General features: G+C 43.8%; 1 protein-coding gene across 6 annotated transcripts in view; it reads right to left on the bottom strand.

Moving 5' to 3' along the window:
• Positions 1 to 18928, bottom strand: part of LOC113079070 (probable global transcription activator SNF2L2) — a 55124-nt gene that overhangs the window by 10153 nt on the left and 26043 nt on the right. For all 6 annotated transcript variants that reach the window (XM_026251300.1, XM_026251266.1, XM_026251287.1 and 3 more), the window contains 12 exons: positions 18561 to 18627; positions 18323 to 18433; positions 17507 to 17749; positions 17274 to 17387; positions 16691 to 16798; positions 16511 to 16597; positions 14834 to 14880; positions 14473 to 14639; positions 14145 to 14308; positions 13206 to 13433; positions 10745 to 10822; positions 10365 to 10583 (listed from right to left, as the gene is read on the bottom strand). In XM_026251300.1, the coding sequence (XP_026107085.1) occupies positions 10365 to 10583; positions 10745 to 10822; positions 13206 to 13433; positions 14145 to 14308; positions 14473 to 14639; positions 14834 to 14880; positions 16511 to 16597; positions 16691 to 16798; positions 17274 to 17387; positions 17507 to 17749; positions 18323 to 18433; positions 18561 to 18627 (1633 nt within the window). The remainder of the gene's footprint in view (positions 1 to 10364; positions 10584 to 10744; positions 10823 to 13205; positions 13434 to 14144; positions 14309 to 14472; positions 14640 to 14833; positions 14881 to 16510; positions 16598 to 16690; positions 16799 to 17273; positions 17388 to 17506; positions 17750 to 18322; positions 18434 to 18560; positions 18628 to 18928) is intronic.

Below are 18928 nucleotides of genomic sequence, written 5' to 3'. Positions count from 1 at the left end.
ATTATAATTTTGTTTTAATTCATACTTTTATTCAGCTAAACGTATTTATCTGATTGACTGAAAGTGACAATAAAGACATTTATAACATTATAAAAGATGTATATTTCAGATAAATGCTGTTCTTTTGAACTTTCTATTCATAGAAACATGGGAAAAAAATATTGCGGTTTCCACACACACAAAACAGTTTTCAACATTTATAATAATAAGAAATGTTTCTTGAGCATTAAATCAGCATATAAGAATGATTTCTAAAGGATCATGTGACACTGACGACTGGCGTAATGACAGCATTGCCATAAAAGGAATATATTTTGTAATATATTAAACATTTTGTAATATATTAGTATAGAAAACAGTTCTGATTATATTTAAACATTAAAAAAATCTTACTTCAAACTTCTGAGTGGAAGTGTACATAAATGTATGCTGTTCACGTTTATGTAATAAATAAAAAAAAAAAAAAAAAAAAAAAAAAACATTATGTATGCTTTTTTGCACCACATCAATTTTGTGCATTATCCATCATCAGGTCAGAGCAGGGGGTACACATCATCCTTTTAAAGGCTGTTTCCAGAGAACTCAAATGATGCATCCCGTGGCTGAGATCCTGGGTTCAAATGTTGGCTGTCTGCAGGGACGCCTCTGGCTGGGTTTTAGTAACACTGAGCCAATATTGATAACGTCTCGGTTACGTATGGTAACCCTCGTTCCCTGAAGGAGGGAACGGAGACGCCACGTCGGATGACCGACGAATATGGGATATCGCTTCGATAGACCAATCTACTTCGAGTGTAAACTAAACGAGCCAATGCACATTGGCATGCAATTATTGCATCCAGCTGCCGCTGATCACTGCGTGAGTATAAGAGGGCAGCAGGTGCAATGCATACCAGTTTTTCGCTGAGGAGCCGAGCCGGGAACCCGGCAGCTCAGCGGCGGTACAGCAACCATGGCGACGGGACGTGGCGTCTCCGTTCCCTCCTTCAGGGAACGAGGGTTACCATACGTAACCGAGACGTTCCCTTTCAGTCGGTCACTCTCGACGCCACGTCGGATGACCGACGAATATGGGATCCCTATCAAAGCGCCATGGGTGCTGCCCCTTCCAGTGCCCTGTGCGAGCCGCCTGCGCCCCTATTAGGTGTAGGCCAGGGCTCAGAACAAGTAGCTCCACTCACCATTGTCAAAGCACTACCTCACTGGGTGAGATTGGATAACACTGGGAAAACGTACCCGGTCCGCTTGGAGCCGGGACGCTGCGGAAGCCCCATCCTTCCCGAAGGAGGTCTCGGAGGCAAATACACATATAGCATCCGTTTAGGAGTATACGGAGAAATTTGAGGTGATTAAAACCCTCTTGGGAAGGCAGAAGTCTGCCGGGGAAACACGGGCTCTAAGGCTATACCGTGGACTATACACATACGAGTACCGCTTAGGTCTCAATATGGAGCCCAGCCTTCCATGGTTCTCACGGATTCATCATGAAGGCCTGGCGCCGGACGTTCCGCCGCGTCCAGCTGCCTAGGGTGATGGAGGAACTCAACAGGGTCTACAGTTCGGACACTCTGGAGCAGTTTTAGCAAGCCGACACTAACCGGGGCCTCTCAGTGCCACTACCCGTTTGAGGTGAGAACACAGGAGGATACCGGCTCTACACGAAGGCTATAGAACCTAGCGAACGTGTTAGGGGTCGCCCAGCCCGCAGCTCTACAAATATCTGTCAGCGAGGCGCCCCGAGCCAGCGCCCAGGAGGATGCAACACTTCTAGTTGAGTGAGCTCGAAGCCTGAACGGGCAGGGCACATCCTGAGCCTGATAAGCCAGGGTTATGGCATCCACAATCCAGTGGGCCATCCTCTGCTTAGAGACGGCATTCCCCTTCTGCCGGCCTCCGTAACAGACAAAGAGCTGGTCTGAGGTCCTGAAGCTTTGCGTCCGGTCCACGTAGCACCTTAATGCTCGAACAGGACAAAGCAAAGCCAGGGCTGGGTCTGCCTCCTCCAGGGGCAGCGCTCGCAGGTTCACCACTTGGTCTTTGAAGGGTGTAGTGGGAACCTTGGGCACGTAGCCAGGCCGGGGCCTCAGGATTACCTGGGAGTCAGCCGGCCCGAACTCTAGGCACGAATCGTTGACCGAAAATGCATGCAGGTCCCCTACCCTCTTGATGGAGGCCAGTGCAAGCAGGAGCACAGTTTTCAATGAAAGAAACTTTAGCTCAACTGAATGCAAAGGCTCGAATGGGCCCTGCTGTAGTGATTTAAGCACTAGAGACAGGTCCCAAGAGGGTATACAGGGGGGCCGGGATGGATTTAACCTCCTGGCCCCTCTAAGGAACCTGATGATGAGGTCATGCTTACCCAAAGACTTCCCATTCACAGGGTCATGGTACGCAGCAATAGCGGCAACCTGGACTTTGAGGGTGGAGGGAGACAGCCTTCGCTCCAACCCTTGCTGCAAAAAGGATAGCACGGCCGCAATCGGGCATCTTCGGGGGTCTTCTCGGCGAAAAGAACACCACTCAACGAACAGGTTCCACTTCAAGGCATAGGCGTGTTTCGTAGACTGTGCTCTTGCCGAAGTGATGGTGTTAACTACCTCTTGGGGTAGGTCACCTAGAACCTCCGCGTCCCGTCCAGGGACCAAACATGGAGTTTCCAAAGGTCTGGACGCGGGTGCCAAATGGTGCCCCGTCTCTGAGTCAGTAAATCCCTCCTCAGAGGAACCAGCCAAGGAGGGGCTGTCGAGAGGAGCACTAGTTCGGGGAACCAGGTCCGAGTAGGCCCATATGGCGCTACTATTAAGACTTGCTCCTCGTCCTCCTGGACTTTGCACAACGTCTGTGCGAGAAGGCTCACTGGGGGAAACGCATACTTGCGTAGGTCCCGCGGCCAGCTGTGTGCCAGTGCGTCCGTGCCGAGAGTTCCCTCGGTCAGGGAGTAGAAAGCCTGGCAGTGAGAGGTCTCTGGAGCAGCAAACAGGTCTACCTGAGCGGCTCTGAACCGCCTCCAAATCAGCTGGACCGTCAGGGGATGGAGTCGCCATTCTCCCGGGAGCATTGCTCAAGACAGCTCGTCGGCTGTACGACTGAGCAGGCCTGGAATGTGAACAGCACGAAGTGACCTCAGAACCTTCTGACTCCAAAGGAGGAGGTGGCGGGCGAGTTGCAAGATGCGACGAGAGCGCAGACCACCTTGGTGGTTGATGTACGCAACAGTCGCAGTGTTGTCCAATCGGACCAGCACAGGCTTGCCTCGTAAGAGACCTTTGAGACGGTTCAAGGCAAGGTGCGTTGCTAACAACTCTAGGCAATTGATGTGCCACTGCAGCTGCGGGCCCGTCCAAACCCCTGAGACTGCATGCCCGTTGTACGTGGCCCCCCCGGCGGTAGTGGAGGCATGCGTGTAAACCACAGCATGCCTGGAGATCTGCTCTAGGGGCACCCCTGCCCATAGGAATGCCAGATCTGACCACGGAGTGAGGGTTTGGCGACAGGCCGGTGTAACTTGGACCCGGTGAGTGCCGCGCTTCCACGCCCACCTCGGGACTCGGCCATAAAGTCAGTGCCGGAGCGGTCTCATATGTGATAGGCCGAGCGGTGTAAGTGCCGCTGTGGCCACCATATGCCCCAGGAGCCTCCGAAAGAGTTTCAGTGGGACCGCCGTCCTGCTCTTGGACGTATTCAAGCAGGCTAGCACCGACCGCGCACGTTCCTCTGTGAGGCGTGCTGTCTGTTCGACCGAATCCAACTCCATACCGAGAAAAGAGATCCTCTGCAATGGTGAGAGTTTGCTCTTTTCCCAGCTGACCTGAAGGCCCAACAGGCTCAGGTGCCGGAGCACCACATCCCTGTGCTCGCACAACTGATCTCGAGACTGTGCTAGTATCAGCCAATTGAGAATGCGAACACTCTGCTCTCTGAGAGGAACGAGAGCTGCCTCCGTGACTTCCGTGAAGACACAGGGAGACTGGGACAGCCGGAAGGGCAGGACCTTGTACTGATATGCTAGTCCTTCGAACGCAAGCCGCAGAAAAGGTCTGTGGCGCGGAAGTATGGACACATGAAAGTACACGTCCTTCAGGTCGATCGCTGCAAACCAATCTTGGGGACGGACGCACCTGAAAATGCGTTTCTGTGTCAACATTTTGAACTGTAGCCGATAGAGGGCCCGATTCAAAACTCGCAGATCCAAGACCGGTCGTAACCCACCGCTTTTCTTGGGTACAATGAGGTACGGGCTGTAAAGCCCCTTCCTCATATCGGCTGGAGGGACCGGCTCTATCGCGGCCTTCGCCAGTAGGACTGCGATCTCTTTCCGCAAGACAGGGGCATCGGACGCTTCCACTGTAGTGAAGCGGACACCGCAGAGCTTGGGGGGAAGCCGGGCGATCTGAATCGCATAGCCGAGGCTGATGGTTCGCAGAAGCCAGCGAGACGGGCTGGGTAGCGCTGACCAGGCGCCTAAGAACCGTACAAGCGGGACCAGCAGAACCACAGCCGTACCCGCAGTGGGGCAGCGAGGTGGAACACAGGGGCCCAACTCGGGCGGCTTGTGAGCAGGCCGGAGTGTGGTGCGAGTGTGGGGTGCAGGGCTCACCTGGTTCCACGGGTTGGCAGAGGGTGCGTGAGTAGGGCCTTTGTTGACGCTCTCGAACCGCCCGCAGCTGCCATCTGGCGAAGGAGGAGGATGAGTGAGGTCCGGTGCTTGGCCGTCCGCAACTCTCCATGCCCTCCTGGGACCCAGAGAGGGAGGAAACTACTCTCCTGTCGAGATTTCCAAATTCTCCGCCTGGCCCTCCTCCAGGGGAGGGAGAGGTGCCTACACCATCCCCCAGAAAGCAGCTACCTCTCTCTGGGTCACCCATCCCAGGGCCTCTTGCTCTTCTGCTTACCGTCAGGTTTGACGGGGGCCAGGACGGGAGGGGCAGCCTGCCTGTGCCCAGCTCAACGGCACCACTTGGAGGCTGCTGCAGATGCGACGCGTGAGCAGGGGCGGATGCAGGGGGCTGCCCTCGGCGACGAGCAGGCTGGGGCACTGCAGCCGGCGGGTGGGTGGAGATAGCAGCAGCTGCCCGCCGGGGCAGGATGTGTCGGATCGCCTCAGTCTGCTTCTGGGCAGCCGAGAATTGCTGGGCCAAAATCTCGACTGCGTCGCCGAAGAGGCCGGTCTGGGACACAGGGGCATTGAGAAACCGGACCTTGTCGGTGTCCCTCATGTCTGCCAGACCCAGCCACAGATGGCGCTCCTGGACCACTAATGTGGACATCGCACGACCCAACGAACTCGCGGTGACCTTCGTCGCTCGAAGCGCAAGGTCAGTGGCAGTTCGGAGCTCTTCCAGAAGCGCTGGATCGTGACCACCCTCGTGCAGGTCTTTCAGTGCCTTAGCCTTGTGCACCTGCAGTAACGCCATAGCGTGTAAGGCGGAAGCAGCTTCCCTGCAAGCCACATAGGCACTGCCGGTCAGACCAGACGAGTGCCTACAGGCCCGGGAAGGGAGCACCGGGTCTCCACGCCAGGAGGCGGCAGACTTAGGACACAATTGCATCGCTACCGCCCGCTCCACCGACGGGATTCCTGAATACCCCTTCGCTGCACCGCCCTCGAGGGTGGTGAGGGAGGAGGAGCCCACCGGCTGGTTTCTGGCAGTAAAAGGTGCCATCCACGACTTGGTGAGCTCGTCATGCACTTCCGGAAAGAAAGGCACTGGGGTGGGGCGCTGAGAACCAGCGCGCACCACCCCGAGAAACCAATCATCCAGCCGTGAGGGCTCGGGACGCGGTGGGGGATTCCACTCGAGCCCTACCCTCTCGGCGGCCCGGGAAAGCATAGCTGCCACTTCGGGATCCGAATCAGGCTTTGTCACCATCCCAGAGGACGGTAGCGCAACCGAACCGTGATCCGACAGCTCTCCCTCCGATGCTGAGATCGACATCTGGTCGGGGGGAGTCCCACAGGATACCGCTGGTACGCTCCTTGAAGAGGGCCCAGCGCGTTCCGTGGGTTGCTCCACTGGATCGGAGGTGCTAGAGGAGTGATGGTCCCCAGAGGGTTGGTTCCCTGCGGGGTTTGCCACCACTGTGATCCTCAAACCACTCGCGCTACTGCCGGAAGTGGTTCTCGTCTGTCGGCCGCCAGAACGAGCCCCAGATCGCGGCCGCGGCAACGGGACTCCGCCCCCCTGAAGGTAGCGGAGCCTGGTTTGCAGCTCCGAGATGGTCATATTCCCGCAGTGAGAACATGACTCATCCACGAAAGCCACCTCAGCGTGCTCGACGCCCAGACACGTGAGGCAGCGATCGTGACCATCACCCGGTGCCAGGTAACGACCGCACCCAGAAACGCACGGGTGAAACGGCATCCTTATAAGGACGATCCGTCGTCTTTACAAAGACGCACCCGTGAAGCTCTTTTAGAGAGAATTTGCTCTTTTAGGAAATGCTCTTTCAGTGCTGAGGCGCACAGGGGGGATGGCCGCTTGCAACACGACAGGGGTAGTGCAACCTGAAGTGTGCAAATCCACTCGACACAGGAACGACCGCCGCTGAAGCGCCGTCTCGCCAACACACGAAGCTTCCGAGAGCGTGCTGAACCCGTAGTTCACAGCAGACACAGTTGAGCAGAGCGATACTAACGCTCGGCTCCGAAGCGAAAAGCTGGTATGCATTGCACCTGCTGCCCTCTTATACTCACGCAGTGATCAGCGGCAGCTGGATGCAATAATTGCATGCCAATGTGCATTGGCTCGTTTAGTTTACACTCGAAGTAGATTGGTCTATCGAAGCGATATCCCATATTCGTCGGTCATCCGACGTGGCGTCGAGAGTGACCGACTGAAAGGGAACCTCTATTCCATCGCCTCAACCGTTGTCATGGTGAGGTCGCACCTGTGGGCACCAAACTAATCTGAGGGAAAAAAGAGCTCAGCAGCACCTGTGAAAGACTTCAGTGTCATCCACTGTGCGGCTATGATCTATGGCTTATCAAAACAATACAGAGAAATAATCCATTAGATCAAAAATAAGCTAAAACCATATTAATGTGAAAAAGCATTATAATTTAATGTAAATTATAAATATTCATATTTCAGCAGCCATAACACATGATCCTTCACACAATTCTTCAGAAATCATTTAGATATACTGATTTAGTGCTAAAGAAACATTTCATATTATTACCAATATTTAAAACAATCGTGCTGCTCAATATTTTTGAAACTACGATTCATTTAGTTTTTCAGGATTCTTGATGAATAGAAAGTAACATTTTTAAAGTCTTTACTGTCATTTTTGTTCAACTGAATGTGTTCTTGCTAAATAAAGTATTAATCTTTAAAAAAATATATATGGCAACTTAGGTATAAGTCAAAGGAGGTTGGGGTAACTAATAAAAAGGGTCCACCAGGCCTTGTGCGGTTTACATGGATCTCATCTTCCTTTTCTCTCTTCTATCTTTTTTTTCTTGGATTATCGAATGGTTGCTGTTCTGGAAGTATGACCATCTATCTCGTGTTTTCGTGACCACTTTGAACTGAACTGTTCCAAATCTTGCTGCTAAATGTTTTTTTTTAGACAGGGAAGTCTTTATATACTGTATATGAAGCTGAATATTGCACAATGCATCACATCAAACTCACTCAAAACGCTTAATGTTTCTAAAGTTTTTTGGTAGGCATAACGGTTCATGTTTTCCCTGTATGTGGGCAAGAACAAGACATAAAGAACAGTGAAATCGCCCGAAGCAACATGCACTTCTCCTTTGACTTGCCCACACTTGGTTACAGTGTCCCACAGGAGAAGGATTGCATGAGCTCCAATTTGTTTATTCCCATTAGCAGTTGCACCACAGTGTTTATTATCACAAAGTTATCTTTTCTAAAGTTTGTTGAGTCACTGGAGATGCCCACAAGATGTCTTAATCTTGCCTCAAGTGGCCAATTCACACTGAAAACGAATGACTTGGTTGTCAGTGTGAATGATCTCTCTTCAGCAGCTGAAGCAACATGGGAGACCGACCTCTCTTGAAACACACACACACATGTAACCCCATTTAGATGTTATATTGCACAACGCAAGAACAGATTTTAGGTTGAAGTCAGATGGAAAATGGCCTGAGTATTTATTTCCCCTAGACTGCCACGTATTCTCTCACACCTCACAACAGACTTCATTTCCCCAACACAGCTGACTGTTTGTCAAACTCTGTGCAGTCAAGCTACAAAATCAATTTGTTGAGTCATTGAGCTGTGTCGATGGGGAGATGCTCTGTCATAATTTCCTGTGTAAGAGCAATTTTGGAGAATGACTTCAAGCATAAGTTACAAAAGAAACCATTTTAGGTGTATGGAGACTATCATGCACTCACACTTTCATGGTGCATTTTACTAAAAAAAAAAAAAAAAAAAAAAAAAACCCAGTGAGGCACGAACTAAGATTACTTTCGAAGTCCAAATCGCCTGTCAAGCCGTGATAAAAGCAGGGTGGGTCAGAGAGCTTTAATCAGATTAAAAAGTGGTCTTTTTCCACCTCATAAAAACTCACAGACCCCATACTGTTGCTCTGAAAGATCTGATTTCCTTGTGTCAAACTTCCTTCCTCTTTCAGTACACTTTTACTCCTCAGTGGCTCTCTGTTTACCAGGAACTGGCTCCACATATAATTACCTCCCTTGCTGCTTTACACCTTCAGCCTCTGTGCTCAAATACAGTTTTGCTGTTGTTACCTTCCAGCCAAGCCCCACAGCAGACGGACCCTCACTGAAATACAACCGCAGTGCCCTATGGAACACTCATTATAGACCGGCACAATCCACTGGGTAGCTTTGAAATTGTTTAGGAGGACTGTGCAGAGACCGGTTTATGTAAGAAAATGACAGAGGAAAAAGCTTGTTAGAGAGGAGGACAGTCAATTTGTGTCTGGATGGAAAACTAGAAAATGAGCTATTTGGGTTTGGGGGTTTCAGTGTGATGCAGCTGGGTCAATTGATTGAGTTGAATTGTCACACAGAGAAGAGAGCTGTATTTGTTTTGGCTGTTGTGTTGTTAACGTCGTCTTATCAATCAATTTGTGGTGAAGATATGTTTTGAAATAACATTTCAACCCATTTCCAACCCACTTGATACTTTAGAATTACAGAATCTAACAAGACGCCAGCTCATTAAAAACTAGCAGAGGAAACGTGTGTAATGCTGTTATGTGGTGTTCAATCATTATAAGTAGTGATATTTTTTTGTTTCATAAGATGTACTTGTTAATTTTTCAAAAACTCAATTTCCTTTTTGTGATTTGATTTTGACTGGTTCTTTCTCCAGTGATATCAAACCTCCAAGAATAACCTATTTGATTTTAATAATCAAGTGTTGTAACCGGTCGCTCCATGATTCTCAACACACTGTGACTGAAGCTGTAACCTCAGTCAGCACATACTGACTCCACCCTGATTCTTACAGACCTGTAAACTGAAATTTGATTCATATTCAAACGATCAAATCATACAATGAAGCCAGTCCCTTGTGAAACTGATCACTATATACACACACACACACATATCTAGGCCCAGGCAAAATATCACTCCTATTGGTAACTGAGAGGGTTATCAAATTAATCAAAACTTTTAATAAATGAAAATGCAATGGAAAGGGGATTTTCAGATTTTTATAAATGATGGCTGTTCCAATCCTGCGGAAATCTGCTGAGCTTTAAGCAGATTACTGAAATGACAATGTAAATATTGCATAGCCCTGCTTATGACACTCACATTAATTAGATATTAATGGCTCTACAATTGTATGATCACTGTGAACACTTCATGAATTATGGCTTCTTGAGATCAAGTTAGTACTTTTCATCTTAAATTTTCTGAAGTTCGATCAGTACTAGTGAAAACTAAAATGATTAAAAATTTTATTCACTACTTAAATATTAAATGAAAAACTTGAAAAAAAATGAAAATGAAAATTTTAAATGTTGTTTTGGCAATTTACAGAATTCAATAAGTTGAATTACTAAAATTATATACCAAATCTAAAAAAAAAAACAAAAAAAAAAAACAAGCTAATTCAAAATATTAAATGGACACTATTATAGTGTATAAATAAAACTACAAAACTGGGCAGCACTAAACCTGAAGTGAAGTCACTTGACAAATTGAACGTGAAAATTTGGAAATATTCATAATGAGCAGTCATCACTGTGCATCTTCATTCAGCTTAAAAAAAGACCATTAGAAAGAGTGGAAGACTACCTGTTGCTACGGTAACAAGAGCTCTCAACATGTGGATGGTAGTATGTGTATGTCATGTGTCATTCTACATGTTTGTCATGGACTAAAATATAATGAACTAAATATAACGCAAACAGCATACCCTCAGCCACTGCTTTTCTGTCAGTGTGTCGCTGTAGTCGACATCTCTGCGGTGACGGGATCCACGGCCGAAAATCTTTTCCTCCTCCTCTTCACAGGTAAGCCGCTCCACCTCAGCATCATCCTTCAGGATCCATGATGGCAACTCATCCTCCTCCATTAGCCGCGGTTTACGCTTAGGGTTGCGTGCATCCTCTCGACGACGGTCTAAATCCATGCGCTAAAAGAGCCATTAATGGATTACGTAAGTTTGAAAGTAATGGATTACGTTTCCTGTTTCTAGCTGTAAATGGATTTTAAACGCACGACAACAATTACTGTAACTCACCATACAAGGGACTATCTGTGCAAGTAACACATTTTGTGTAATTTCAGTCTTACCATGAAAAACTCAAATTCGTCCTCATTTCGAGCAATCATTTGATTGAGGGTTTCATCATCTGGAACTTCATCTTCCTCCTGGAACCACAAACATATGCCAACAAAAATAATTAGGACACAATTAGGATTTTGCAAGTACCGATAACTAGCATTTTCATATATGGCAAAGTGGATTTTTAAATTAACCCTGTATGGGTGCCTTAGACATTTTGCTTGTTCGTATCATAATTGCGACATGACACCTAAGAACAACATGACACCTAAGAAATGCTTTGCTCTGTTCCTTAAATAATTCAGCTCAATTTTACTGCTAGTCTCCCAAAATTGCATGCCTTTCCCTTAGCCTTTGTCACAATCAAAATCAATAGAGAAACAGACTTTGGTCTCAGCTGAATTGCATTTTCTTATGGGTCAATGCGTAATTTATGTCAGCGATAAACTGTAATTTGATGAACAAACTGCAGTGACATTATAACAAGACAGGCAATGAATGATGTGCTGAGCCAAGGAAAAAAATCAATTAAACTACAAACGACCATTTTATTCTTTGCAATTGTGTACCAATATGTAATGCTTATATATAACAATGGTCACAATTTTTGAAGCAGTATATAGGTATAAAGGTTTTTTTTTGTTTTGTGGTTGTAGTGGGTAAATGTATAGCAACCTTCTATAATATGATGTTTTTAATAGCTTAGACTGTCATTTAAAGTTTAAACCAATAAAATAGAGGCAGAATCACAAAAATCATCACAGGGTACCTGCAGGTATCACCTCTTCCAATTTAAAACTTTATAATACCACTTTCAAAGCATTTTCAAATAGTTTTAAGACCTGCACATCACTTCCATCAGGTTCTATGGGAACACAAGAAATCAGATATATGAATTAAAAAAAAAGCTACCATTTTGACATTTCTGGCTTTAAATAAACTACTGTATAACAGGGTAAATGTTCACAGAGGTATATAGGTCACAATAGCAAGGAATGTTTTTGTTTTTTTTAAATATTGTCAGTGAAAGGAGGAAATAATATATATATATATATGAAGAGTTCAAATGCAAAAGCCTCTAAGTGCCGTATGAAATTCTAAAATGAGCATTTTTATCAGGCTCCTATAATAATGTTCAGTTATTTTACAAATAACTGGCATAGAAAAGGACCTATACATTACCATTAAAGCAAAATTGCTGAACCTTAACACAGGAGCCTGATAAAAATGCTAATTTTAAATGAAATGTTCAGAGGGCACTTTGCTTTTGCATCTGAACTCTTCATAAGCATAAGGATTATGGCGGTCAGAAGAGACAGTGATATTTGTCTGGAATTTAACACACACACAAACACATATGTGTATGTATACAGTGTTTTGTCAATACCACAGCATTGTTACACTGCTCCAGGATGTTGCCTTTTAGCCATGTTTCAAAGAAGAAAAAAAACACACAACAATCCCTTGTCTCACGCTGTGTAAACCGACTGAGTGGAATTAACTCCAGTTTATTTTCCAGAGAGCGAATATTTGAGAGCATGTGTGATGGAATCACTGGTCTAGCAGCCTAGCTTGTGTGCCTCCACGCTTGCCGCGTTTCTAACCCCTCTCACATCCCCGGTGTAGCCGTATTGTGCGGTTTGTAAAATACATTTTGAAAAGATACCCAAACATACTTCAACATGAGGATGAAAGACATTTTTGGGATTTTCTATCCATTTGATTCTTTTCATTTTGAATAGTTTTTAGGTTTGGTAACACCTTACAATCTCCACATTATTTAAAAATAAGAACCTTTCATCATTATACTACACAGATCTTTTATAAAAAAATAAAAAAATAAAAAAATAAATATATATATATATATATATATATATATATATATATATATATATATATATATATATATATATATATATATAAAAATTCAATAGGGGAAGAAACTTTGAGGCTGCATGCAATTCGATCAATGAAAACCCCTTCATAGAAGACAAGACTCGGCCAAGTTGAAATGCATCTAGTTGTTCAAGCCACATACATAAATTTTACTGCTCCCAAAGAGGCGTCAGAGTACAGAAGTTTGAAAGAGTGAGAATCACGGATGGAGAAACTGTGAAACTCGAACACTAATTGGCATGTGGGCTGATGAGAACATTCCAATCACTGCTTGGTATTTGCATCATCTCGTAAATGAACTGTTTTATTTGCATATTTATATTTGTAGAAATAGATAGGATTTATATCCATTCTGCAAAAACCAATTTATCTGGAAAAGTGTAACTTGAATGCACAATGCCAACTGGATATTAATGCTTTCATTCTGGGTAATAAAACAGTTAAAAAGGCACCTTTTGTTTTTGGCCCTTTTTCCAGTGATTTTCACCTCAGCGCATCACTAGATACAATTAGCTAGTCTAATTCATTCTGAGGGAAACTTTACTGCCATCTGTGCCTGTTAAAGTGACTCACCTCATTCTGTTCCTCGTGCTCCAGAATAGCCTGCAGGAAGGCTCTGCGCTCATGACTGGACGACTTCTGATCAAACATGCCTGCCTGAATGACTTTCTGATCAACGTTCAGTTTATACTTGGCCGCCGCTAAAATCTTCTCCTCCACACTGTTCACAGTACACAGACGCAATACGCGTACTTCGTTCTGCTGGCCGATACGATGGGCTCGATCCTGGGCCTGCAAGTCCTGGTGAATGAAACCGGAGTTGTGTGTGATTAACAGTTACAGCAATTATAATCAAAGTGAGTGAATGCTATTAGGAAAAGGCACAGTGCACTCTTTCTGACTTGTTGGTGTCAAATTGTCTTGTGCTTTATGTAGAGGCGGATGGAGGAGTAATTTTAACATTTTCTGCTGAAAATGCTTGGGGAAAAGTCTCAAAATATAAAAAATATATAAATTAATAATTTACATTTACATGATGCTTTTATGCAAAGCAACTTGCAGTGTATTCAAGCTATACATTCTTTTTTCCTCCAGTGTGTGTGTTCCCTGGGAATTGAACCCACAACCTTATGCGCTGCTAACACAATGTTCTACCACTGAGACACAGGAACATAATAAATAATATTATTTATTAATAAATAATAACCAATGTATACATACATTTTAAACTTTACTTTAAAATCTATACTTATCCGTGTTGTTTTGGAAAAACTATTTTTAACAGCCTTTTGCTTATTATATTGCATGTGGCTTTTGACTCATATTACCTGAGAGAAAACGTAATATTTCTACTTTTAAAAACTATTTTTTCTCCCAACATCCAGAACTATTAAAAACAGTAATATAATATGTGTAGAAGTCTGATCTAGAGATGACAGATCACTGCCAAACTTTTAACAAGCCATACGACCGTCTAGTTCCTCTCTAGTCTCAGCAGTGATTCACACAAACCTGGTGGGGGTTCCAGTCGCTGTCAAAGATCACAACGGTGTCTGCAGCTTGCAAGTTGAGGCCAAGACCTCCTGCCCTGGTGCTCAGCAGGAAGACGAAATACTGTGAGCCTTCTTCATTGAATTTCTTTAAAAGCATTGCACGATCCTCAGACTTCGTAGATCCTGGGGGACAGCAGCAAACGTGTGTTAATGAAAGAGAAAGGGCTGTCTATTAGTGTGATCACATTCATTTAAAAAAGTGGTGGGCTATCAATTGGAAATCTCTTTAGGAATTGAGTTCCTAAAGGGCAGGAAAATATTAAAGAAGGCATGCGCTGATTACTGACCATCCAGACGCAGATAGAGGAAGTTACGATAGGCAAAATAATCCTCCATGATGGTCATGAGGGTGGTCATCTGACAGAACAGAAGCACTCTGTGATTGGTGGCCTTCAGCTTGGGCAGGATGCGGTCCAGTAATTCAAACTTGCCAGAGGCGCGGTACAGGTCAGGGCTAGGTCACAAGAAACAAAGCATCTCTAAAATGTCAACACCTCCATCATGTTGCACCTAAACTGCCTGGATCATCTAGTGCAGGGGGCATGCTGTGTGTTTAATGACCCATATTTAACATGAATTAACACATTATCAATTGAATTAACACATCATCAATTTAATCAACACATCATCAATTTGATCCACACTCACCCGTTGATAATGCCATTTGGATATCCCAAGTGCTCAGCAAAAGATTCCTGAACAGATGCAAAGTAGACACGTTCAGTACATCTGATGCCGTACAAGTAGAAATATACCATGGTACTGTTAATTTCTTTATTTTGATTATTGACAAATGTTTTAAGGACCAACTCCATAACTATAGAGTAGTTTAAGGTCTTGAAGAAGATATTTTCATACAAAAATGTATCCATACAAAAAAAACTCAGTGAGGTCAAGTTTTTTTTTTGGATACTTTAAAATATCTTCATTGATGTTCCATAGAATCATAGAGATATACAATGACAGAACTTTTATTTTTGGGTGAACCTTTATGGCCACGTCCACATAAATCCCGATATATCTGACAACAGCGTTTTCATTTCGAAGGGCTCTCTGTCCACACAAGTGTTTTTGAGCATTTTCGAAAAGTTCAACTCATTCAGCTCATCCTCACTGACACATCTGAAAATGCCTAAGGCTATGTCCACACGAAGCCAGAGTGGTATACAAATGAACATGGAACAATACATTTATTAATCTGTGTTAATGTTAATTAATAAAAAGTATATCGTTCAGTTTGTTCAAGTTTTTGTTTCCATTACATGACATAGCGGTGTCTGACTAGGGGCGAGACGTGGGGTGATGATGTTATCGTTTCAGAAAATATACGGATTCGCTGTCCAGATACGCCGGATCTGTGTGGACGAAACATCTATAAGATATAAAATGTATGCATATACAGTGAAACGCGTCTATGTGTGGACAAGGCCTCAATCACATTGCTGCAAATTCAGAAAATGCCATAAAAGCTCACTGAGATGATACCAAGAGACCAGATATAATAAAGTTCTCTAACTTCACTCCTGGCACAACCATTCTATTACTGTAATTTTCAAATACCTTCATTTATTCAATTCACACTACAATGCAAAAATGGTGGTTTTAAACACATCCACTTCGACTTTTGCTGGACAAAACTCAGTGTGGACGATTGAGGCCAAAACAAAATTGATCCAGATTAATGTGGACATAGCCTTAAGGCGGTCGCACACCGGACGAGAAGCGCTGCATCGCGTCGCGCCACATGTAGGACAACTCGAGGTATCGCACACCGAAAGAGCATATTCTATATGCGCGAGCTCAATTTCGCAGCAAGATGGGAGAGATTTAACTTCATCTATTATTATTATTTTAAATATATGATTTTAATTGATAAAAGCTGAGTTTTGAACGTTAATTAATGAAAAGAATCTGTGTTATAATAAGTCTGTTATTGTTTTGTTGTATCTGTTGTCTAGGCAACTGTGCAGCCTGACTGAAAATGTAACCAAACACTTTGCAATTTTTTATTTCAATGAAACAAATGTACTGTATTTTAGTTTCAGTTTCAGTTTATAACATCTGGGTTTTTTAATATAAAACTATGCAGATGGCGCTCTGTGGCGCAGCAGAAATTTGAACAGCATTCTGAGTCGTAGCTGGGCGCCGGGGACAGACGCCGAATGGCGCCACCGGTGTGTGTACACTCATTGAGAATAATGTGTTCGAATTTTAAAGATGTGGCGCGGCGCGACGCGACGCTGCGCTTCTCGTCCGGTGTGCGACCCCCTTAAGTGTCATATATTTTAACTCATGTATTAGTGTACTGAGACACTGTTGCAATACCTCAATGTGCTGGAACATGTAGGGATGGTTACAGATCTTCTTCAGCTGCATTATGGTGTTCATTAAGGTCTTGGCTCCTCCTTTACCCTGTGGATGAAACACGTCAAGGTATAAATTACTGATGCTCTGCTCCAATCCCTACAGCAGTGTAAAAGTTGAGTTAACAGCCTCTCTTCATACCTTCTTGTCTTTCTCCGAGCCGTCAGTGAGCAGGATGCCTTTGCCCTGCATGTGCCTGTACAGAACCTTCTGGATGGCTGACATGTCACATTTGATGACATACTCAACCTGTGAAACAATCCATCAACATTAACTGAACCACATCACATAGAGACTTCACTCAAACATTGTTTTGAAGATGTGTTTGCAATTTTAGAGGAATTGGACAATTCTGTTCTTTTCTTCTTGTTTTTTTTTTTCTTCTTGTTTTATTTATATATTTTTTTTTGTTCATTTTTTTGTACATAAAGACAAATTTGGTTAAGTATTTCTTGTAAAAAAAAATAAAAAAAATACAAAAATACAAAAAAAACAAGTAAAGAATTTAATGAGAATAATTTATAGAGAATACAAAAATGTATTTCTTAAAATAAAAATACGGAGTACTACATCAGTAAAGATTTTAACTACCATCAGAAAATATTCTTACTGTTTAGCCCTCATTAGTGACTATATAGTACATTCTCTCTACAATGTATATCTAGTTTTCATAAACAAAGGCTAATAAAAGCTGTTTTAAGAAGGTGACAGAGTGGCTACTTACCTTCTCAGGTAACTGAGACTCCACCTCTTTCTTCAGTCTGCGCAGAAGGAAAGGACGTAACACCTTATGCAAGCGACGAATGATAAGGATGGTCTCTTCTTCATTCAGATCCACCTAACAAACATCAATGCAATCCATAACAGAGAGAAACCTCATTAAGCCACAGTGTAACGTATATGAAATAGCCAGGTAGGCATACTGTAAATCCACAAGGGTGAAATATAATTATATACCCTCTCTCCTGTCATTGCAAATGGAGCATTGAACCACTGCTCAAAGGTGCTGCAGCTTTTGAAGATGGTGGGCAACAGGAAGTTGAGCAGGGCCCAGAGCTCGGGTAGTTTGTTCTGCAGAGGGGTTCCAGTGAGTAACAGCCTCCTGGGAGCGACGTAGTGGGTGTTCAACACCTGTGTGAGCTTGCAGTGATGGTTCTTCATGCGGTGGCCCTCATCCACAATCATATATTTCCAGCGAATCTGGGAATTACGAAGGAATCAACAATTAGAGCATAAAGGAGCTGATTTTTCTGTAAAGGTGCTTTGCATTGGCAGATCATGGACTTAAGTCCCAGGGAATGAATCAATTCCCAAAATATACACTATTATTTAAAAGTTTGGGGTCTGTAAGATTATTTTTAGAAATAAATAAATACTTTTAGCATTACTTTTAACAAGCACTTAACTGATCAAAAGGGACAGTGACTGCACACAATATTTGTATTTGTGATAAATGCTGTTCTTTTGAACTTTCTAGTCATAAAAGGATCCTGAAAAAAGCATCACAGACCCCTCTTCAATATTAAGCAGAAAACACAGGGGTTTCAACACAAGAAATCTAGCAGCTAATCAGCATAGTGGAATGTTTATATGTGACACTGAAGACTGGAGTAATGGATGCTGAAAACTCAGCTTTGCCATCACAGGAATAAATTGCATTATAAAAAGACTTTTTTCAACAACATTAAAATATCTTACCAACCCCAAATTTCTGAACATAACTTTAGATTTAGAGTGCACTACTTTAGATAAAAGCAAGCGTGTGTGTTTTACCTTGGCGAGAATGTGCTTGTCTTTGATGATGTACTCGTAGGTGGTTATAAGGACATTAAACTTCCCACTGCGGAGCTGCGGCACAAAAGACCTCCGCATTGATGGTGTGCCCTTAGAAAGATTAACACAAAACCATTATTACCTCTGGATCTGATTATATTACTTCTATGCTTTATTACATCATCAAATTATATTGTCCACATTAACAAAACAGTGATCATAAAAAATCAATGACTACCTTGTAGGCAATTTTCACAATACTTGGTGCCCACTTGTCCAACTCATAAACCCAGTTAGACAAAGTCCTGTAAAAAAAAGAGGAATGAAAATCAATACTGTCATTTTTTATACTAGAGGCCACTGATATGGAATACATGTTTTACCGCTAAAATAAGGTCATATCTCATAATGATGGATCTGAGGTGGTTTGAGGACATATCTGGCACAAATAAATCACAATAACTTAAGCTAAAATAATGCTGACAGCCATTTTCACCGCGGCTTGAGACATCTCTGTCTCTGGGACATCAGTGCTAAAGCAGCCTAAATGCATGCTAGTGAGAAAATAAGACACCTCTATCTATACAAATAATGATACACATGTTC

Source organism: Carassius auratus, chromosome 5, assembly GCF_003368295.1.
Source record: "Carassius auratus strain Wakin chromosome 5, ASM336829v1, whole genome shotgun sequence".
In the NCBI taxonomy this organism is placed as follows: domain Eukaryota; kingdom Metazoa; phylum Chordata; class Actinopteri; order Cypriniformes; family Cyprinidae; genus Carassius; species Carassius auratus.
The sequence above is the reverse complement of the archived record's forward strand: the minus strand, read 5'-3'. Positions and strand labels throughout refer to the sequence as shown.